Genomic DNA, 21563 nt, shown 5'->3' on the forward strand with positions numbered 1-21563 from the left:
ATCTTTTCATATTCCTTTTTACTCAAATGTCAATAAATGGAGTAATTCGTTTCATATTCTCTAATGAAAGCGAGTAATTAATGCGTATTAATATCGAGTCCGGAGCCTAAAGGGTATAAAAATACACGGTATAAACCAAAAGGGGTAGCCGAAAATATATATACCAAAACGGGTATAACGTGGATTGATCCACGTTATACCCCAACTTTTTTTTTTCCAATGTCAGAATCACAACGAAAAAAATAATAATATTTTTTTGTATAACGTGGACTGATCCACGTTATACAAATAATTTTGTATAACGTGGTTCAGTCCACGTTATACCATTAATGTATATTTTTCTCCCCAACATTTTACAAAATAGTTTGTAAGACGTTGCCTCTATTTAAATCATATTCGGCTGTGTTTTTAATAAAAATATTTATTGATTTTTTTAATTTTTAAAGCATATAGTTAATTTCAGTGATTAACTGAAATAAATATTTTAACACATGCAATAATTAATAAATCAATAAATCTTTTCTTTGCAACCAACACTTAGTGTTTTTTTCATACTTTGACCAACGATTAGTCGTGTGTCAAGACTCTGAAACGTCAATATTTTATATAGAACCTGATATTTTTTTCTGCGTACTATAATGTAAGCTCAATACATCAAGGATACGTAAACGTTCGGATCGTCATTTTAGGGGTTGAAAAGGTACCCGAAGTAAGTTTTGTTTGGAAACTTTAAGGTGTTTTATTTTTTAAGATTTTGATTTAAGCGTTTTATTTTTTAATCAAGACATAACTTTATTTTGAATATAAATCTAATTCTAAAAAATATAACGTGAAAAACTAGTTGTAAAGTGGTCAAATTTTAGATGGTCATAACTTTGCGCTCGGACGTCCGTTTTATGCGTTTTTTTTTTTTTGAACTTGCGTATTTTTTCGAGATCTATGCGGACAAGGCGGTTTGGCCGAGCCGATTTTTAAAAAAACACCTTTTATCCCATTCAATTTCAATTTTTCCCCAAATTGGCTTGAAATTTTCAGTTTTATTTACTTATAAGATGATGATACGCAATAGATTTCAACGTAAAAATCCCGGAGTAATGTAGCTGTGAATGTCAATTTCACTTCTGCGGTTTCAATTTTTGAAAATAAAGCTGACTAATTTTCTCGACATATAAAGTTGACTAAAATAACCTTACAGTCAAACACTAAGTTTTTTCAAACAAATTTAATTATTGCATGTGTTAAAATATTTATTTCAGTTAATCACTGAAATTAACTATATGCTTTAAAAATTAAAAAAATCAATAATTTTTTTTTAATTAAAAACACAGCAGAATATGATTTAAATAGAGGCAACGTCTTACAAACTATTTTGTAAAACGTTGGGGAGAAAAATATACATTAATGGTATAACGTGGACTGATCCACGTTTTACAACATATATTTGTAAAATGTGGACTGATCCACGTTATACAATTTTTTTTTTTTTTTCGTTGTGATTCTGACATTGGAAAAAAAAGTTGGGGTATAACGTGGATCAGTCCACGTTATACCCGTTTTGGTATATATATTTTCGGCTGCCCCCTTTTGGTTTATACCGTGTATTTTTATACCCTTTAGGCTCCGGACTCTATTAATATCTATACATCTTCATAGTCAACAATAATTTTGAGCACTATTTTATGATATACTCTTTTCTTTTTTTTTCTTTTTTTTGAGAATTGAGAATATCATCTTTGGTTACTTATCTTTATTATTTGGAAGTTAAAGAAAAGAAAAAAAAAATGGGACTTGACAATATTCTTTTAAAGAAAATGAACGGGTAGAGAAGTAAGAAAGGAAAAAAAATTGAAGATAAAAAGATTTAAAAAGAGAAAAGAAAAGGAAAAATAAGACAAAAATTTAGATAAGAGATTCATATAATTAGGTACTTAATTATATAGATATATTAAATGTACAAAGAAATAACCAAGTTTTAAGTTTGTTAACCATATGAAAAGAGATCGATGTTTCTTGAAATTCTTTTTTTTTCTTTACATTCTAAGAAAAATAAAAGTATTTTTATTTTTGTATGGTACAAAAAATATTGTTTCACTTTTATAAATAATACAAAAACAAGTATTTTCAGAAGATTAGAAAGCTCCTAAGTAATGAAAAATCATAGAAGAATATATAAAACTAAGTGTTAATAATATACTACGGTTAAAACTTGAAAATATTTGGACTTCAAGACTAAAAAGGGATTTCATTAAAAAATAATAGAAAAATTAATACGCACGAAGCGCGGATAATTTCAGTAGTTACCTAGTAAAGTCATTTTTTATTTTTGTTCCTCATATGGTCATTCAAGTTTATACCTTTGTCTTACAAATTAATAAGGGCTAAAAGTCACTTTAAAAATAAAGGAAAAAGGATCAAAATAATCCCTTAAGTTTGAATTTTCAATTAAAATAGTTCTTATTCTTTAACATAAGGCATTAACAACTTTTTAATGATACAAAATAGTACAATTTAGCAAAACTCTAGCTGTGGTATTAAAAATAACGAAACACACAAAAAATTGTGACTGATAACTTTAGAAATGAAAAAAAAAACATTTTTCATTTTATCACTACTGAAAAAAAAAGAATATGAAATAGTCTATTCTATTTGCTTGGAAACTTAGGAGTTCAACAATAAATTAATGTTTTCTATTTATTCATTTTATGAGTAATCTTTATTTTGATAAAATAGTTTAAATTAGTTGTTAGTTTCTTCTACGGTAGAAATTATTGCCCGAAAATTCAGAATTAATAAGGAAGACAATGAATTCCTTCAAACAAAAAAAAATAAAAAAAATTAGGTCCTATTAGGAAAAAAATCCATATGTAAAAATTAATCATAAAAGGTTTTCGTAAAGAGAAAAAACATAGATACGTATTGAAGGGCATAATCATAATAATATAAATCATCCGGCATCACATAAAATGAGGAGATTCTATATCATCATCGTGTACTAATTTTTTTTGAAGTTTTCAAATATTATTTTTGTCGATCTTGTAATTATTTCCGCCCTCCAGCCCTGCTAAAAAAATTAAATATCTCTCCCAATTTCGAAAAATAATTGTTCCTCCCTTTTATCTCATTTAAAATATTTAGTACTTACTTTACCCTCTACGTTAACACTCTTCATTTCTTTTTACTTTTAGACATTATGATTTTTTTTTTAAATCTATATTATAAACTTATCTATAGAACGAACACAATCTAATTTACGAAGTAAGAAAGTGAAAAATAGTTGGAGGACTATTATTGTTCGATGTTAAAAAATAAGGGGTGTTTTAACTCAAAGTCTAAACTTAAGGGACTCATTTGACCTTTTTTCTTTTATATTTAAAGTGACTTTTGGCCCTTGTTACTTTGTAAGGCAAATGCATAAACTTAAATGACCATATAAGGAAAAGAAAAAAAACAAAGATACATGACTTTACTAGATAATTTCCTTAAGTTGAGTGACTATATGAGGAATTGACTTCCGAAACATGTCTGCGAAATGAGTGTCTGACTGAAAGTTTTTTGCTGAAGCTTAAATATAATAGGATGCTTCTCCTTTTTTCCTTATGGTCACAGAAGTGCAGGAAAGAAGATAAACTACATCTCAACCACAGGCCGCAAATTTGAACTACAAGAAAGACACTGAAATGAAGCTTAACTTGTATAAGTTCGAACTCCGCTCCAGTTAGCTGTCCTGGAGTTGCACTTATATAAGTTCAAAGTGTTTCACTTGTATGGATTCGAACGCCCGCTGTCCTGGAGTTTTACGTGTAAGTTCGAAGCGTTTCACTTCTATGAGTTTGAACTTTAGAGATTTTTATAACTACTCTAGAGCTTCAGTTTTATAAGTTCCAAAGTTAGAACTATGTCACTCAAGGACAGTTCACTTGTAGAAGTTGCAACTTCAAAACAATATCAAAGAGTACAAACTTCTACAAGTGAAATTTCGTCATCTCAGGACAATTAGGACTCTAGTTGGTAAATACACGTTAAACTACCTTAGTAGTATAGAAAAACATTGCAGTATCAATATATATAACTTAAATTTTAAAAAAAAATTAAAGTCAGTGCACACAAATTATACTCCCCAAAATCACAAAAAAAAAAAAAAAAAAAAAGTTCCAAATTTAGGAAATTCTACCGTTTTATGACCAATCATAAGCTGACATCAGAAGCACGCGCGTGGATTTCACTTGTTGGAATAACATTGGTCCCACTAACTACCGAAAGGTTCACGGACCATGCGCCGTCCACTAATCATCCGCCAATCAAATTTAAATTTCATTGGTAGTGACTCTCACGCACACTTCTTCGCGAGTGTTTCTTTATTGTAACCACTTTATGATATCATATTGGTCAACTTATACTCATCATACAGCAAACTGTAGCTGCCAATCAATATGGCTATTTCGTAATTCCACTTGGTTCTAGTGGTAAAATGTTATCAAAATTTTGTAATGTTCTGCCATAATCATTTCATTCCCACAGCCAGTAGTACTTCCCGTTCCAAATTATATCACAATTTTCAAATTTTGAGATTCAAACAAATTCTTTTATGTAATTTTTAAATATCTTTTAAGTATTTTAATTGTCAATTATTGTTATTTATAGTATTCCCTTTGTCCATTTTTACTTCTGTATATTTGACTTGACACATTTCTTATAAAGCAATAAATAAAATGATAATTTTAGCATATCACTCTTAGTTATTATAAATCATCTAAATAAGTGAAATCAATCGAACATACTTTAAAAGTTGTCTTTGTCACTAACAATTCTTTGAAATTCCAACCCATATTATTCCATCCTTTCACTTTATTTGTTATATTTTCTTTTCGAGAGTCAAACTATATGGACGTTGACCAATTTTTAAGATGTATTTTTTTATCATATTAATATGAGAAGAATTGCAAATTATAATATTTTTAAGATGTAATTTTCAAACATCTAAATTTTAATTTTAAAATACTTAATTAATTTAGTTTTGAAAATTAGTCAAATTGACCCTTAAGAAACAAAACGTGACAAGTAAAAGTGAATGGAGAGAGTAATAATAACGTTAAAATATGTATGAAATGGTAAATTATATTTTAATTTTTGAAACTAGACATCTATTTTTGATATACTGGACAAGTAAAAATAAATGAAAGGATACTTTTTACGCAATTCTTAAATATATAAATTTTATTTTAAAAAAAACTTAAAAGGTTACATGCCCGAATTCACCATCAAAATTACTTTCACATAAATTGAGACATAGAGTAGTATGTATTCAGTTCAATTCTGGTATGCAGATACGATAAGAGTAGCCAGAAAAAGGAAAGTTCCTTTAAGATTTACATATATCCAACAAATATATATGTGGTTTATACTGAGATTTATATACTCCATCTCTCTCACCTCGCTTTATCCATGGGTCTCTGGGAAGCTTTTCTCAATTGGCTACGAAGGTTATAATATTACTCCTTTACTATGATATAAAGTGGACTGCATATTTAAAGCTTTCATATATAGTCTACCTTAACAAGTTTCATGTGTTTTGCCGGTGCTTGTGTTCTCCATGTGTTTTGATTGAGATATTTGGAATTTGAATGAGATGATCAGCTGTGGATTTTTTGTTTGTTTCAGGTTCAGGATTAGCAATAATTGTTTTTGTTTTTACGATGGGATATTTAGGTTAATGAGTTTCTGTTTTATTTGTTCCATAATGAGCTATAATTGTTAGTGAATCATGTTTAGGTTTGCTGAGATTTCAATGTGAATTTTATTCTGAAGTCTTGGTAATAATGATCATTTAAGGATATGCCTGTTGTATCTTACAAATTTCCTATCACTTATATTGATGACATGCCATAGATGGATAAAGAGCTATATAGTGGAAAAAGTCATTATTCTGCTTTTCGACTGTCGATGCATGAACATGAGAGACCGGATTTTCTGGCAGAGATGTTAACCGTGTGTAGAAGGATCGATTTTTCAACTCTTACCAGAGAGCTTGTCTTCCCTTGACTTCTTCCACCTCTGAAAGAGTTACAGATGGTCCATTGATTTTCCTCAAATGAAAAAAATTGAAGGTTCAAAGTGCTGTTTAACCTTTCAATTCTTACCAATACTAGTGAATTGACAGTAGTAGAATTCATTTGACTTATTGTCCTGGGATGTTAAGAATTTTTAGGTTCCCTCAGGTTCTGATCTAAGTTGGGAACATGTCTTCTGCCCAAAGATATCCCACGAGCTGGAAGTAGCGTTTTTATGCCTTAGATGGTCTCGTTCTTATCCCTTTTTAATCAATCTCTCTGAGAAGAGCTTTATTCTTTTGGCATCATATCGTGTCAGTTTATTTATGCTCCGGATTCAATAGTATCATTGTAATTCTTCACCATCATTATTTGCTGATTTTTCTACATAAGGAGTGGTTCTTAAATTTAGGCTTTTCTTACTCAATGTGTGTGCCACTTTGAATTCTTGAGGTTTATTTCTGTGGACAGATTATTGAATGGTCATCGAGACAGCCTCTTGTTAGAAACACAATCTGTAGGTGTTTAGTACAAGATCGTTTATCACATGACCGTATGGTTGGGACACTTTTTTATAGTTTTACAAAGGTCTAGATACTTACAGATGGAAATAATTTGTCAAGAGAATTGTCAGTGGCCCCTTTTTCCTTTTGTACATTTCGGTAGTTGAGAGGTTTTTTCGAGCTCCCATCTTATGTCTGGAACTCTGAACGTCCGATGAAGCTCAGGAGAGTTGGGTTGGAAGATGAGCCCCACTAATTGGTGCTTTTATTTTTGTTTATCCTCCTTCCTTATTGCATTAATAGTATACAAAGTGTTGTGTGCACAGACCATCCACTTGTTATTGGTGTTTTTATGCTTTTTGATGTAGTTGTTATTCCGATTTGGATATTCACTTTAGAGCGGACAACGGAAACTAACTGTCGTCTTGATTCTGAGCTGGTCTAGTATAAAACTTGTTGGAGTTCCATATTGCATTCAGACTTGTACAGCACCTGTAGGATTTTTCATATCAGCTCATCAAAACTTGTTCATTCTGCAGCCTCTTCTTTAAACAGGAAATGGAGCTTTCTTTGATAGGGCTGCAAAATGCAGGGAAAACTTCACTTGTAAATGTTATTGCTGTGAGTAGATAACTAAAATCCTTTCTAGTGCCAGCGTTTACATTTACCGTTTACCTTTTATGCCTATATATGATCTGTGTCTTACTAAATTTGCTTCACTTGTGTCATTCTTAGACTGGTGGATATAGTGAAGATATGATACCAACGGTAAGTTCTCATCTTAAAGGAGCTATTCTATCTTTTAGTATTATGTGATTCCAATTTCAATGCTACTAGGTTCTTTGATGATAATATGAGAATGACTGGATATTCAGGTGGGATTTAACATGCGCAAAGTGACTAAAGGTAACGTCACTATAAAATTGTGGGATCTTGGAGGTCAACCCAGATTCCGAAGTATGTGGGAAAGATACTGCCGTGCAGTTTCAGCTATAGTGTATGCATCTATTCTCTTCCTTATTCAGTTTCTTATGTTGAAGCTGCTTTGCTTACCTCACTGAACTTCAACAGATAGAAGTAAATGTATTCACTTATATTCCAGATTGCTTTTATCAGCTAATTTACTTCACCTGCAACTTTGAATTGTCAATTATATCCTTTATGGAAATGACAAACCGATTCGAGGAACTTCTGACACAAGTATTCAATTAGTTCGGACTTCTTTAGTATTGAATTTGAACCAAGACAAAAAAAGTTCTTCTGGTGAAGAAAATATGAACAAGAGGTAAAATACCCTATTACAGGTGTATGAGATAATATAATTAGAGCTAAAATACTAGCTCATACACCTGTAATAGGGTATTATACCTCTTGTTCATTTTTTTCTAAAGGAACAATGCTAATCACGGACTTCAGGAGGGGCTTTACAAAATATTCAAGGATTTGAAACACTTTTGAAGATACAATTTTACAAATAGGCTTGAGTATTGGGTTGCTGAATTCTTTAATTTCCTTCTCTGCAGGTATGTTGTTGATGCTGCTGATTATGATAACCTTAGCATTTCTAAAAGTGAACTCCATGACCTGCTGAACAAGCCATCACTGAGTGGTATTCCATTGCTAGTCTTGGGGAACAAGATTGACAAGCCTGGAGCCCTGTCCAAGCAGGCTTTGACTGATGAGATGTAAGCAGTCAATATTTCATGAGTATGCTTTTTCTTAGTTGCATTTAGGTTGATTCGATTAACGTTTGGGGAATTTACCTGCCAAGTACATATCTTTCCCCCTAGATGGTAAAATTGGAAATGAAGTAAGGCATACATATTTTTTTTTCTATATATGTGGACTTTTCTAAGAACAATTGCTTTTGTCGTGCAGGGGATTGAAATCTTTAACTGACAGAGAGGTGTGCTGCTATATGATCTCATGCAAAAATTCCACCAATATTGACTCAGTCATTGATTGGCTTGTTAAGCACTCAAAATCAAAGAGTTAAGGATTATATCCTTTCTTCTGCTAATGATTTTGTATCTTAAATTTGTGAGGCTATTTGGTTCCTTCTGTTGGTTTCTCCGGAGTTCTCTTCTATTGTAAATTATTTATCTTGTCGATTGGAAGTGCTGTCACATGGTATTTTTCTTTCTGATCGTCTGTCTCAACCGCTATTTTTGCCCGCCCTTGTATCGAGCTTGAATGCCAGATCATTACTATTCAGAGTAGATTCCGTAATGTGTGTTGCACTGAAACATCATGGGTTATTAGGATAAATAATTGAACAAACAAAAAAGAAAAAGATATGTAATGCTCCTTGTCTGATATTGGTACTGGTCCACTCCTACTAGTCCTTTTGACGAAATGCGCCTCATCCGATACTTAAGGTCCGTTTGGCCATGAAAACTGCGAGTATTTGAAAAAGTAGTAATTGTTTTAAAAGTGAAAAAATAATATTTAGAAATTGGAGTTATATATAGCGGTGAATACAAATTCAGAGTTGTTTTTGAATCTTTGGGCGTGATCTGGAGTGAAAAACGTGAAAACAACTTTTTGGTGTTTTTCAAATTCTGAAAAAATCAGAATTCAGCTTCAAGTTGAGTTCCGAAGTTTTTCAAAAAAATTATGGCTAAACATGATTTTCGAAATTCAACTCCGAAAAAAAGAAAAAAATATTCATATGCCCAAACGGCCACTAATTCTATACTTCACATGCAAAAGAGTAGTGTGTTATTTGTGCCCGATAATTTGTGGATGAAACCATGTGCCAATTGAAGTGCCGGTGCTGCTTTTGACAACCTAAACATTTTACCATCATATACTATGAATTCCGTTAATCAATAGTTGTCAGCAGTATGCTGAGGCTCAACATATGAATAATCCAGCAATATCGATGTGTAGCCACCAATCACAACAAAATCAATCATTTCTTGGCTCGTAGGTTCATCTCAACAGCAATTCTGCTTAGACATTTTGTACAGCCACTTCGAACCAAAAACAGAATATAGCATAGGGAAAAAAAGGTCACTGTTTTTCAAAGGATATACAAATTGCTAAAAACACCCAAGAAATAGAACTAAAATCCTCTCGCCTGTAAACTTCATTTTGAACTCAAACACTATGTTTAAGATCACTATCAATGAACAAAAATCTCCACATTTACAACTCTATCCACATATCAACAATGAACTGCCAACTGTACCGAAGATGAAAACCCAAGTGCTGGATCCAGATAATGTCATCTGCATAAACAAGGAAAGACTTTGTAAATATATTATATCCTACAAGCAACTTAATCAAGGTTTTACTGTACATCAATCAAGAAAATATCTTAAGTTGAAAGCAACCATTTGTTGTTGATACGACATATTACTGAACTTTTTGGTAAAGACGAACATAATGGGAAACTTCGAAAGTACATAAATAAAATGAAATTCAGAACCTACAGAAGTGAACACAACATTTACCAGTATTGCAGAAGGCTGATAGCATTCCAGTCCTCCAAATTAAGCAAATGTGATTGACTATTGACTATTAACATGATGTGAACTAGTAGCGTGCACTAGTAGCGCTTAAAGCAGTATACAAGAATTCTATATTGAAAACTTACGGCAACTTCATGAAATTGCCTATCCACTATGCAATCGGGACCCTATACTATAATACTGAATAATGAGTCGATGTCTAATTTGAGCATATATGCTAGCAAATTGGCATTCATGCAAGTTTGTGCCGAACTTTGTGCTAATGCACCAAGAAAAGCATCTCAAGTTTTCATCAATCCCATGCAACAAAATAGATGTTTTTAATACCTGCAAAATCCCTAGTATAGAAAAGTGTTCTCATGCACTTGACAAAATTTCAGATAGCCAACTTTGTACAGACCAAAGTTAATGGAGTATTCCTTATCCAAATTAAACAAAATGCAGTTAAAACTACCCTTGAACGACTATACTACTGCCTTCCTTCTGAGGCTATCCTTTAACAACTTTTAATTTTCATTCTCAAAAAAAAAAATGCAGTTAAAGACCACTAACTATTAGAGAGGAAGTTCGGTGCATATAGAAGCTCTAGATGACCTTAAATATTTCATGTTAAAACATATTTTGGTTACAGCCTAGGGTCTATAGGAAACAGCCTCTCTACCTCCCAAGGTAGGGTAGGGTCTGTGTACACTCTACCCTCCCCAGACCCCACTTGTGGGATTACATTGGGTATGGTGTTGTTGTTGTAGCCTATCTCATAAATAAATCTCAGCAAATACAGATCAAGATACAAATCAAAGATAAAGTAGTTTTTATGAATTACACTGTCCAGGTCTGGATGGTGTCCTTAATAGCAGATTCGCAGTTGTTCCCCACTACATGTTTTAGATATTTCGTATATATATAATTAAAAGAAAGCATTGACAAACACAGCACCAAGGGATATATGAAATGGCAAAATATCACAGAATCTATATATAAGGCGGTCATGGATGACTAGAAGGGCGTATCTATTATCATTGTATGGAATCATTCAGTCCAGAGGCATTAATCTATATATGACTTTTATATGGATCTACAGTCAGTCATAAGTTACTGGAATCACTTGATCTCTAAAATATGGCAATTCTTCTAATGCTTATGGAACTAGCTTCTCTAGAAAAAATAGGTGTCAAACTGTCACTAACTCATATTAGGTAGACTACCTGTCTTTAGAACTTATAGTTCCTAGAGAAGCAAGACTCTGAAAAACCATTAGAATGAAAATTGTTGAAAGCAACATAAGAGTTTTAAGAAGGCACATATGTTACATGTGATATCTGTCGCATTTTGCACCAAATATTTTACAAAATGAAATATTTATCGATGTTTAGCATGTTCCCAAACTTGAATTTTAATATTTCTGACAATATATAACTTTTTCTTTGTCAATGATATTTTGGCAGTTAGAGAATCACCTGCATAGCACTTGATAACACAACGTTTTAGAGAATTAATAGCTCATGGTCAAGGCTCATTGTGGCGTTAGAAAAAGTCTTTCAGCAACAACCACAATAACTTGACTCTTAAAGGATTAGCTTACCAGACAGGGATAGTTTGATGCTGCAATGCCTTCATTGCCACTTCAGCAAAGCACTGTGCCGCCTCTGCCTCTTTTTCATACTCCTCTGCAATCCTTGCTGCCCGTTCCGCTTCAGCAATGGCAACTTCAGCCTCTGCAACAAATTGTGCAGCGGCTGCAGCAGCCTCCTCTTCACTCATGCTCTTCATTTGCTCTAAGTCCGCATCAACCTGTGCTTTAGTCTGTATACTAATCTCATTCTTTTCTACCATAGAGGAATCATGCTTTCTGCCCATAAGCAAAGATAAAGGGCCTCCCTTGGCATCAGATGATACTCTACTTGGTGCAATCCTGTACTGATGCTTTACCTATCAATGTGGATGGAGGTGTCAAGATCCAAAGTTAAGGAACAGACTAGTACATCTATAATTGGGCTGGCCACTCGCTGTGTTTATCTGATCCTCTATATAAAGAGCATAAAAGAACTGAACAAAAGTAAAGTTAAATTCACACATTAAATGTTCGCAATTGCATATCAACTGAAGCATTTTACTCCACAACCAACATCTGTGCTTCCAAGCGTTGAATTTTTTGAACATTCTTTATAAAAACTCCGACCAAAATAGCCAAGACCTCAGTATGAGCTTTCATTTTCTGGAATTCAAGAATACGCATTATGATACAGGAGAGGGTCCATAACTGAATGAATAGCATGGCAAACAAAAAAGAATAAATTCAGACATTTCATTCTCTCGTTGCCTTACACCTCCCTCACTTAGGCATGATGTGATACTACAAATGAAGCTTAAAGTCAGAATAGAAGTATGGTTTTCGATTCTTGACAGGAACATTGCTTCCTTAAGTAAAATTGATTATTACCAATATTCTTCATGATGCCATCAACGGGCACTGCCACCTTTTAGTTACAGTATTGTATAGTGTAATGAAACTTACATCTCTGGGGCATGATAATCTGACATCCACCAACTCCCATCGCACACAGAAACAGAAAAAATAGCCAATTATTGACAACAAAAAGAGCACGACAAGGACAATTCAATATATGACACAGTTTATCTTAATTCTCCTCAGTAATCAATAACCATGATCTACTGATGTTAATTCTATATTAACGTGGAACAGGCATTGCACGTCTTTTACATGCAGCCAATGCATCCTCATGGAACATAAAGAAGGGGTAGAGTAATTCTACATCATTTTACACCAGTTTCTCAGGTTGATTACCTTTATCAGTCTTCCTTTTTCAGTCAATGACTTCAACTTTGATGCCAACAGTCTTTCAAAGTTTGGAGTTTCCATAAACCGCTCCTTTAAAAACAAAACAAAAAAATTGTGGAGTTATAGGCATCTTAAAAGTAATGAAAAGAATATATCAGCATTTACAAGGTTCATACACTTAATCATCTAAGTTAAACTAAGAGTAAAATAAACAAGAATAAACTAAACCTTTTTTTCTTCTTGGATAAGAAACAGTATAAAGTGCACTTAAAACCAAAGAAACCTTGCCGAAATGAGCAACTTCGACCTTTATAAGCAACCATCTTAACCTCTCAAAAAGAAGCATAGGCATGCTCACTTACATTAGTCTATGTCGAAAACCCAAAAGAGTCCCAGTGTATGATAGGAAATTTGGTGAGAATAAAAAACGTGGGAAGAACAATTACCACTACCCCGTACCAGCGACCTTTGGCTAAACCAAGTTGGGATGGGTCACATAACCTTTCCCTAGTACTTCTTTCCGGTTTCCACCCTTTTTCAATTCTGTTTGATACTTCTTACATAGTTCTCGGGTGCTCAAGTTTGTGTGATGAAGCATCAAAAGGCATACTAACTAGTGAAAAGTTACAGAAATTCCAGCATAATTATCAGCTAGTAAGATACAAACAGCACAGGCATGTTTAACTCCTAGCAAGTCTTGGCTCCCATGTAAAATCAACAACTCAGATACAGACAGAACATGTATGTTTAAATTCTAGCAAATTGTTAACATTTCATACAGGATTTGTAGTAAGCACCTAATCATGCAAAACCTGCTTGACATGGTAGTGCCAAGGAAAAGAGTCTCGCCAAAACAAGGCAGAAAGATAACTCATATTTATTCTCTTTGTTTACTTGAAAAATCAAGAAACAATCTCGACTTGTTTATCTGCTTAACTCATAAGGGTCTGTCTTCTCCTGCTTTTGTGTTTGAGGCGGCAGATTTTGGTTTGAAGGAAAAAAAAATAAAATTACTAAAATTGTCTTGGAAATGCTAAACTAGGCAGAAGTTAAAGGCTTATTAAGTTGACCTAACTCAACTGAAAGCTAATTAAGTAGGGATTGTTTAAAATCATATAAGGAGATAACAAATCGTTCCCTCACTCAGTTTGGGACACTCTAAAAAACCCCTCCTCCTCCCCGCTTGCTGAGGTATCCCCAAGACTAGACATTTAGAGTGTGGACAACATAACATGGGGATCCAACATTGGATTCACCAAAAATAGATATGGATGACCCTAGGTCTAACTAAACCTCAAAGCTAGCTCATGAGGTGAGAATTTCCCAAAACCATTTAAGAAGACAACAATTCGTTCCCTCAACCAATGTGGGACATTCTAACAACACAGTAGCTAAATAAAATTGACTCCCTTTACTCGGACTTACTTATATCAAGTATGCTCAAAATAGGATATTATTACCTCTATGTAAGAAGAAATTGCATTCCGACTAGATCCACGTGGTTCCTTCAATTTGACTATTGCCTCCAGTATAAGATCATCTAATTTACAACCGCTGAACAAGAAACATAAGTTTAGTACATTGTAATGTAAAAGGCAAGTTCCAAAGTGGGTGAGTAGTTTTGAGAAGGGAAAAAAAAGGCAATTGTAGAACTAACTTACCCGAATTTCAAATTTGTTATTACGGTTTCAAATGTTGAAAAGGATATAAATCCATCCATTATTCAAAAGCTATAATTCATAGTTGGCGACAAAATCTATTCAAGGACTTAATAAGCTTTTAAAAGAATTAAAAATAGATCCCAAGAAAAACATATTAGTGGAAGAGGACATGCACTCTAACCCACATTTACGGAGAACACAAGAAGGAGATAATTTGAGGCATGATGTCTATGTTACAATGAAACAACATTATTCTTACATGAAGACTTACTCCAACAATTTCATATGAAATTTCCAATGAAACAAATCAACCAATCAATCAACTATACCTCAATCCCAAATTAGTTGGGTCCGTTATATAAATCCTCTATCCATCGCGCTCTATACAAGTCATATTCAGAAAATTCATCATAGCTAATCTATTTACTGGTTGTCAACCTACCGAAACCGAGATCCTTTATCCAAGGTTGAGAACGTTTATGCTTGTTTAACATTACAGAGACAGGGTTTGCAACCACACAACTGACGAACAAAAGAGCATCAAATAGAAGCAAAAACTTAAGGCTCTATGCTACAACAACAGAAGATGCTTCTGCTTGAAGCACTGTCCCTTTTTCTCAGTTATGAAGATTTCCCCCCTAAGAAAGAGGAACCACATTTGGTTCCAGAGTTAACAAGGAAAGAGATGTATGCGAAGACAGCTGCAACGCAAGATACCACTATAACAATATGAACTGGGAGCTTCAAGTATCGATGATCAGAAAATACCAAGTTGGCTACCAAACCTTTTCTATAACAAAGCCAACTGACTTCCAGAACTAAATGGTTTATATTAAGTTCCTTATTTAAAGGTACTTGGGTAAAAATTACACTAGAGAGCTTAGAAATGTGCTTTTGATGAAAACTATTATTAATTACTAAATGCATAGATGGTTGTGTCTGAAAGTATGCCTTGATTGTTTGTTTCTAAAAGGGTTTGAGTGCTTCAACATCTCAAAATTTGTTTGTTAAATATCTTATGTAGTACGCAATTTTCTTAAAAAGTGATTTCAGAATCGTATCAGTCAAAAACAACAACAACGACATACCCAGTGCATCAGTCAATAAATACTAATAGTATTTTTCTTTAAAAGCTTTCCTAACACAAACTTCAAGACTAACAGAATCCAAGATTTGAATAAGGAAGATCTAAGTGAATCGGTAGCTTAATAACCTTGAAAGTGGTTTTTTAGAGCCAACATCCTTCAGAACATCACCAGACGATGCAAGAGGTTTAGTATCAAGAACTTCTATACCATTCTCACCCACAGAGCTAACCAAAGTGTTGTCATCGTTCTTCGATGTAGGCTGAACACTTTTAGATACAACCCTCCCTCGTTGCCGCGACCCCCAACCACTTGCCATGACATGTAGATTCCTCCATTTATCCTGTCCAAGCAAAACTAAGCCCATCAAGGCAACTTTTACTAACCAAAGCAAACCAGAAAAAGGAAGAGAAAAAAAAAAAAAAAAAAAAAAGCAAAACCAGACGGAAGAGACATTGTAGCAATGCCTCAATAATGACTACATGAAAATATGACATACTCCAGCAGGCTAAATAAGCTTCTCACAAGAAGGAACAGACAAGATTTGATAATGTTGTTAAGTCTGGTACCTTCAGGTCCACATTTGAGCGAGAGCGCAACACAACAGCAAACTCTGGATCTTTAAGTATGGTGCTCCATTTGCCAACCCCGTACTTTGCTACACCAGCTTTAAGGGCACCTTCTTCTTCTGATGTCCACTTCTGCTTTGGTGCACCCATTAATAGGTTGACAACTTTCTGACACTGAATACAGAAGTTGAGCTCTCCTATCTAGAGAAGCATCTTTACTATTCAGAAAATGAAAAGCTGAGTTGTGAAAAAAGAAAATACCAATGACATTGCAAAGAAAATACCAATGACATTGCATAAATTACTCGAAGAATCTTTAAGGTCGAAACCCTCACAAGGAAACCACACTTTAAAACTACAAAAATGGGATGTATTTGTTTTTTTTGTTTTTTTGTTTTGAGAAACTGGTACTGTTGTATTCCTCAGCTTTAAGGGTATTTGTTCTTCTACCTCACTTTTTCTTAAATACTGGATGATCATACAAAAAGACAACCAGAAAGCATGAAATTGCCCCAACACTGCTGTGTCTCTATCATCAGTCCAAACAGACTATCCGATACCAACAAAAAGAGTAGGTGAAATAAGCCTTACAAAGTCAAAAGTCTGCTTTTCGAGTAAGAGAAGTCCTGTTATAGTCAACTTTTTTCACAAAGAAGATGTAAACGACTGTTTAACGTAAAATTTTATAAAGCTTAATTTGGTAAACCTCAAAATTCATATTTTTAGCACTGTTCCTGGCTGGAGTGATAGAACTTTTATGCAATACTGACGAGTACTGAAAATTGAGTCAGGCACATCAAAATCATCAACTATATGTTCAGAGGTGTACAGAAAAAAGAAAAGCGAGAAAAAAGTCCAACCAGCAGCCATCAGCTCCTTTTTGATCCTCAAAGAATATTCAACAATATTACTGATCAAGAGATTATTCGAAACAGACATAACAAAACTGGCTGACAACTGCTTGAGATAACACTTAATTGACAAGGTATGAGAAGCCAAAACCATTAACTGTAATATGGCTACCATCACGTACACTATCTAGATTGCAAGTAGTGGAAGGACCACCAGGAATTGTCTGAATAAAGGGAGGGGGAGAGCAAATTTGTACCATGACAGTGAGCATATGCTCGTGTAGCCATGATTTTAAACGCCATTTATGCACAAACGATAAGCACATTTACAGCACAAGTCAAACATGCGAGCTGAATGAGGAACCATAACTTATCAACTTCGACTAGAATAAATCTTAGTGTGCGACCTCGGATTGGAAAGCTAAACTCATTTTTCCTTGTCCTACTGGCTGTGTACCGCTGGAACATTTGCTTAGGCACTTGCAATCATACTTAATGCTTTAGTATGGATAAATAGGACTCGATTTCACAACAGTCTTCAATAGATTTTTAGCATAACAAAGGCATCCTTTCCTAGTTTAGAAGCAGCAATTTCGAAGTAGAGTATTTAGAGCAAGATTCTCTCATTTAGAACTTGAGAACAATTCTGAATGCCATTCAACATGCTTCAAATAATTCTAATTAATTTCATTTGTTCCTTATACAATGCGCAAGGTGATAATTTTATTAATTGTCATAAACCTTCATTTACTACACAAATATATCCAATCGAGACTCCTTTCAGGTAATTCGCAAGGACGACACAGATTTATCAGGTCATTTAGTTAAAATGTCAAAAAACCAGTCCAACACTTGTATATGCACGAAAAAAAGGTTAAAACTTGATTGATCTATCATTTAGAACTTGAGAACTATTCTGAATGCCATTCCACATGCTTCAAATACTATAAGAATGTGATCAACTCCAGAATTACCAGGTTTTTTAATTTCATTTTGTTCCTTATACATTGCGCAAGGCGATAATTTTGTTAAATTGTTAAAAATCCTTCATTTACTACACAAATATAGGCTGCTTTCACAAAAAGGACTCGGATTTATCAGCGAGTTTAGTTAAAATGTCAAAAAATCAGTCCAACACTTATGAAAAAAAAAATGTAATTGTCAAGCTTAAAGTTAGAACGATAACATCATAAAAGGAATCGAAGTTTCTAGAAGGCATAAATCGCCTGGATAATTCTGTTCGTGTCCGTACCGGGAACAGGTGAAATCGAAGCTTCCAGAAGCTACGCCATTGTTAATTGACAAAACCACGGTGAAGTGTTGAATTTTGAAACCCTAGGGACGAGAATGAATTTGAAACCCTAGGGACGAAAATGGAATTTGAAATGACCGGTGTGAATTTTGCAAGCAGCGGGTCGGGTATAGTTGTGCATTTCCTTCCTCTTTTTTGGGACTAATAGAAATTTGGGTCCCTTAATTATCGATAAATTCTAATTCTACCTCAAGTAAGATTTGGATCACGCACATTTAACCTTTAATTATTTGAAATGTGCATTTTTTATCAAAACGACATGTTAACTGGAGGTTAAATGTGTTGAGTCATATATATATATATATAACAATGATCAAAACCAGAATTTATAAGTGTTATTATCCCTCTTTTATCTAATTGGAAAAGCCAATAATAGTTTCGACGATCGAAAGTGTTAGGTTAGTTTGGTATTCAATCCTAAAATTTGGCATAAATAAAATACGTGCAATGTTTGATTAATCAATATTAAAAAAAAATTAATCCTCATAATTTATGCATGCGTCATTAACGCTATGCATGAATTGTATATGATCTTATGTATGACTATAAAAGGTCCACTATAAAATAAAAACATGCTATTAAACAGTTATGTGTGACTAGAGACAAAACGGATTCTCAAAGCATGACTATTCACATAACAATTTCGACATTATTGCTCCTCGCATAACTTTCGTTATACTATTTTCTGGTAGGTCTCATTATATTATTATTCAATACATAAAGAGTTCTTGCATTACCATGATTTACGCATAACTAATATGTGACCAACATTTGATGGAGCATACATCAGATTCTGACCAATATTTGATGATAGGATTCTCCTCATAGAAAATCGTTTCTTTTTTGTGGATACAGTCTTACTCTTTACCTCTTGTCTACAGCTTATATGCTAGGATTTGTGACATTATTTTTAATAATTTCATCAAACGAAGTGATTTTGAAACTAAAATGACTACAAGGTCCTTAAGCATCTGATGTATACATAACAGTCTGGAATTGTACATATTGTCACTTGGTAATAAAATCTTTTATTTACCCAAAAAAAAAAAAAAAAAAGACTACTAGGTTGCTAAGAATTCTGTTGTAGTAGGTGTTCTGTTTCCTTTACGTATTACTATTATTGCACTCAAACTATATTCCCTCTAGGATTTTCCTGAGTTTATGTAGAGCCATAGTAAATATGGCAGAAGTCACTTGGGTAAGTGCTATCAAAACGCATGCCACTCCGATCATAGAGTAATATTTTAACCTACGAGAAAAATAGATCTTATTCCTCCTATGCATTGGTATATGATCAATGGATTTTCCAGAAAAACGACGTCTCACAAACATGTGAAGGAGAAAATCACATACATTAGTATGAATTAGCAAATTAACTATCGTTTCACGATTTTTTACAGCTTGTTTGGTTGGTTGTTACCTATTGTATTGTAGTGTGTTATTAGTTTAAATATAATGTTTGTTTTGATTGTAACTTTAATTTTATTTTATCATATCGTTAAGTCCATCGTCACGTAACAACGAAAAGACTCATGTAACAATCGATTTGGTGTTATCCCATTGTTATCTTATTTATTTTTTCTCATTTTGTCTTTATTTATTATCTAATAATCATATTTTATCATTGATCATACCTTTTTATGATAGCTTTACACAGTACCCAACTTTTCTTGTAGGTTTATCCTTCAAAATTGTTGACGTCTAACATTATGTAACAACAGGAAACAATACAATCTATCCAAACATTGTATTCATCAAAACAATATAGTACAATACAATACGATACATTATGAAACAATATGTAACAACCATCCAAACAAAGTGTTAATTAAAGGACCAGATATAGTTCCAATAATTGTACTGTGTTATTAGTTTAAATATAATGTTTGTTTTGATTGTAACTTTAATTTTATTGTATCATATTGTTAAGTCCATCGTTACGTAACAAATCTAAAAGACCTCATGAACAACTTATTTGGTGTTATCCCATCATTATCTATTTATTTTTTCTCATTTTGTCTTTATTTATTATCTAACAATCATATTTTTATCATTGACCCCGACATAAAGTATTCTACTTTTCAGTTTATCCTTCAAAATTGTCACGTCATATTAAGGAACAATGCGTAAATAATACAATCTATCCAAACATTGTATTCATCAAAACAATACAGTACAACACAATATGATACATTATGAAACAATATGTAACAACCACCCAAACAAAGTGTTAATTAAAGGACCAGATATAGTTCCAATAACTAGTGTCGTTTGGCCCGTGCTAAGCCCGGGCCCAAGCTACATTAAAATTTGTAATTCTTTTTTATTTTTTTAATGGTTTTTTTTTCTACTCTTGCTTTTTGTGTTGTTTTTGTATCATCATATCAATTGTAAAGGTAGGTTGATAATGTTTCAATGTTTCTAAGATATTTAATTATATAAAAAAAAAAATTAAGTTAAAAAACAACATTTTTAAGAATATATTTAGACTTCTTTTTTACTTTCATACAAATTAATGCATGCATTAAAGCTTTTCACCCTTTTTTTAACTACATTTTTTGAGAAATCTTTACTGATCCAAATTGAGTTTTACCTTATGTTAGCTTTTAACTTAATTTTTTATTCATTAAACTTATATTAGCTAACCCATTTTTGAAAGAAAAAAATAACTACAGTATTCAAGTAATGTAAAAATTATTTGATGCAACAAATTGTTGTATGATGATGTCAATGAAGTTAACTTATAAATAAAAATAGCATTTAAAATTAAATAATTAAAAGTCTTTACACAACAAATACTTTAGATGTTCTTTAGATTAAAACCATACAAAAAGGAACTGAAAGTTAATGAAATTATTTGTTTTTCTTACTTTAATTTTTTTTTAAAAAATATTGTGTTTTTTTTCTTAATCACATAATTTTTTAAACGCAGAAGTGTAGTTTTAGTGTTTCATGCTTATCTAACTATTTGTCCTTAATTATATGTAAAACATTAATTATCTCATATTTTGTAAAACATTTCAATATCAAAAAAATGTGAAAATGATTACTCTCGTTTTCAATAATAATAATAATAATAATAATAATAATAATAATAATAATAATAATAATAATAATAATAATAATTATACCATTAAACGGGATTGGCCCCCAAAGACATCGGGGAAAAATTTTACGGTTATCGTCCTGGGGGTTTCCTCCCAACAAGTCCAACAAAAGCCCCTAACGCCATCCCAAGCAAAAAAGATCACCCCGTTAT

The 21563-nt window shown here is 32.8% G+C and overlaps 2 protein-coding genes across 4 annotated transcripts; one reads left to right on the top strand and one right to left on the bottom strand.

Annotated features, from left to right (window-relative positions):
- The first annotated feature begins 5316 nt into the window (after positions 1 to 5316).
- Positions 5317 to 8693, top strand: LOC132036463 (ADP-ribosylation factor-like protein 8a). 2 transcript variants are annotated; one of them, XM_059426816.1, is made up of 6 exons: positions 5317 to 5480; positions 7090 to 7171; positions 7286 to 7318; positions 7426 to 7547; positions 8074 to 8235; positions 8429 to 8693. In XM_059426816.1, exons 1-6 carry the CDS (start codon positions 5443 to 5445, stop codon positions 8544 to 8546), a joined length of 555 nt encoding a protein of 184 aa, XP_059282799.1. In that variant the 5' UTR covers positions 5317 to 5442; the 3' UTR covers positions 8547 to 8693. The 2 variants fall into 2 exon arrangements, with proteins under 2 accessions (XP_059282799.1, XP_059282805.1); XM_059426822.1 differs by lacking the exon at positions 5317 to 5480 and adding an exon at positions 6110 to 6989.
- Positions 8694 to 9449: 756 nt separating this feature from the next.
- Positions 9450 to 18409, bottom strand: LOC132036475 (telomere repeat-binding factor 1-like). Of its 2 annotated transcripts, none has more exons than XM_059426839.1 (7): positions 18245 to 18409; positions 16142 to 16315; positions 15701 to 15915; positions 14287 to 14380; positions 12833 to 12916; positions 11609 to 11955; positions 9450 to 9783 (listed from the first exon to the last, which is right to left on the bottom strand). In XM_059426839.1, coding segments are annotated over exons 2-7 (891 nt in total). In that variant the 5' UTR covers positions 16292 to 16315; positions 18245 to 18409; the 3' UTR covers positions 9450 to 9782. The 2 variants fall into 2 exon arrangements, with proteins under 2 accessions (XP_059282822.1, XP_059282815.1); XM_059426832.1 differs by having other exon boundaries at positions 16142 to 16342; positions 18245 to 18408.
- Between the last annotated feature and the right edge of the window lie 3154 nt (positions 18410 to 21563).

The sequence above is a fragment of the Lycium ferocissimum genome, chromosome 2, assembly GCF_029784015.1.
Source record: "Lycium ferocissimum isolate CSIRO_LF1 chromosome 2, AGI_CSIRO_Lferr_CH_V1, whole genome shotgun sequence".
Classification (NCBI taxonomy): Eukaryota; Viridiplantae; Streptophyta; class Magnoliopsida; order Solanales; family Solanaceae; genus Lycium; species Lycium ferocissimum.

Excerpts from the sequence above, each read along its gene's own strand:
- LOC132036463 (XM_059426816.1), top strand. The coding sequence starts at position 5,443 with ATGGGTCTCTGGGAAGCTTTTCTCAATTGGCTACGAAG. Across the intron at positions 7,172-7,285 it reads CACTTGTAAATGTTATTGCT|ACTGGTGGATATAGTGAAGA; the intron begins GTGAGTAGATAA and ends TGTCATTCTTAG. Across the intron at positions 7,319-7,425 it reads GTGAAGATATGATACCAACG|GTGGGATTTAACATGCGCAA; the intron begins GTAAGTTCTCAT and ends CTGGATATTCAG.
- LOC132036475 (XM_059426839.1), bottom strand. The coding sequence starts at position 16,291 with ATGGGTGCACCAAAGCAGAAGTGGACATCAGAAGAAGAAGGTGCCCTT. Across the intron at positions 15,916-16,141 it reads GCTCAAATGTGGACCTGAAG|GATAAATGGAGGAATCTACA; the intron begins GTACCAGACTTA and ends TTGCTTGGACAG. Across the intron at positions 12,917-14,286 it reads CAATTTCTTCTTACATAGAG|GAGCGGTTTATGGAAACTCC; the intron begins GTAATAATATCC and ends TTGTTTTTAAAG.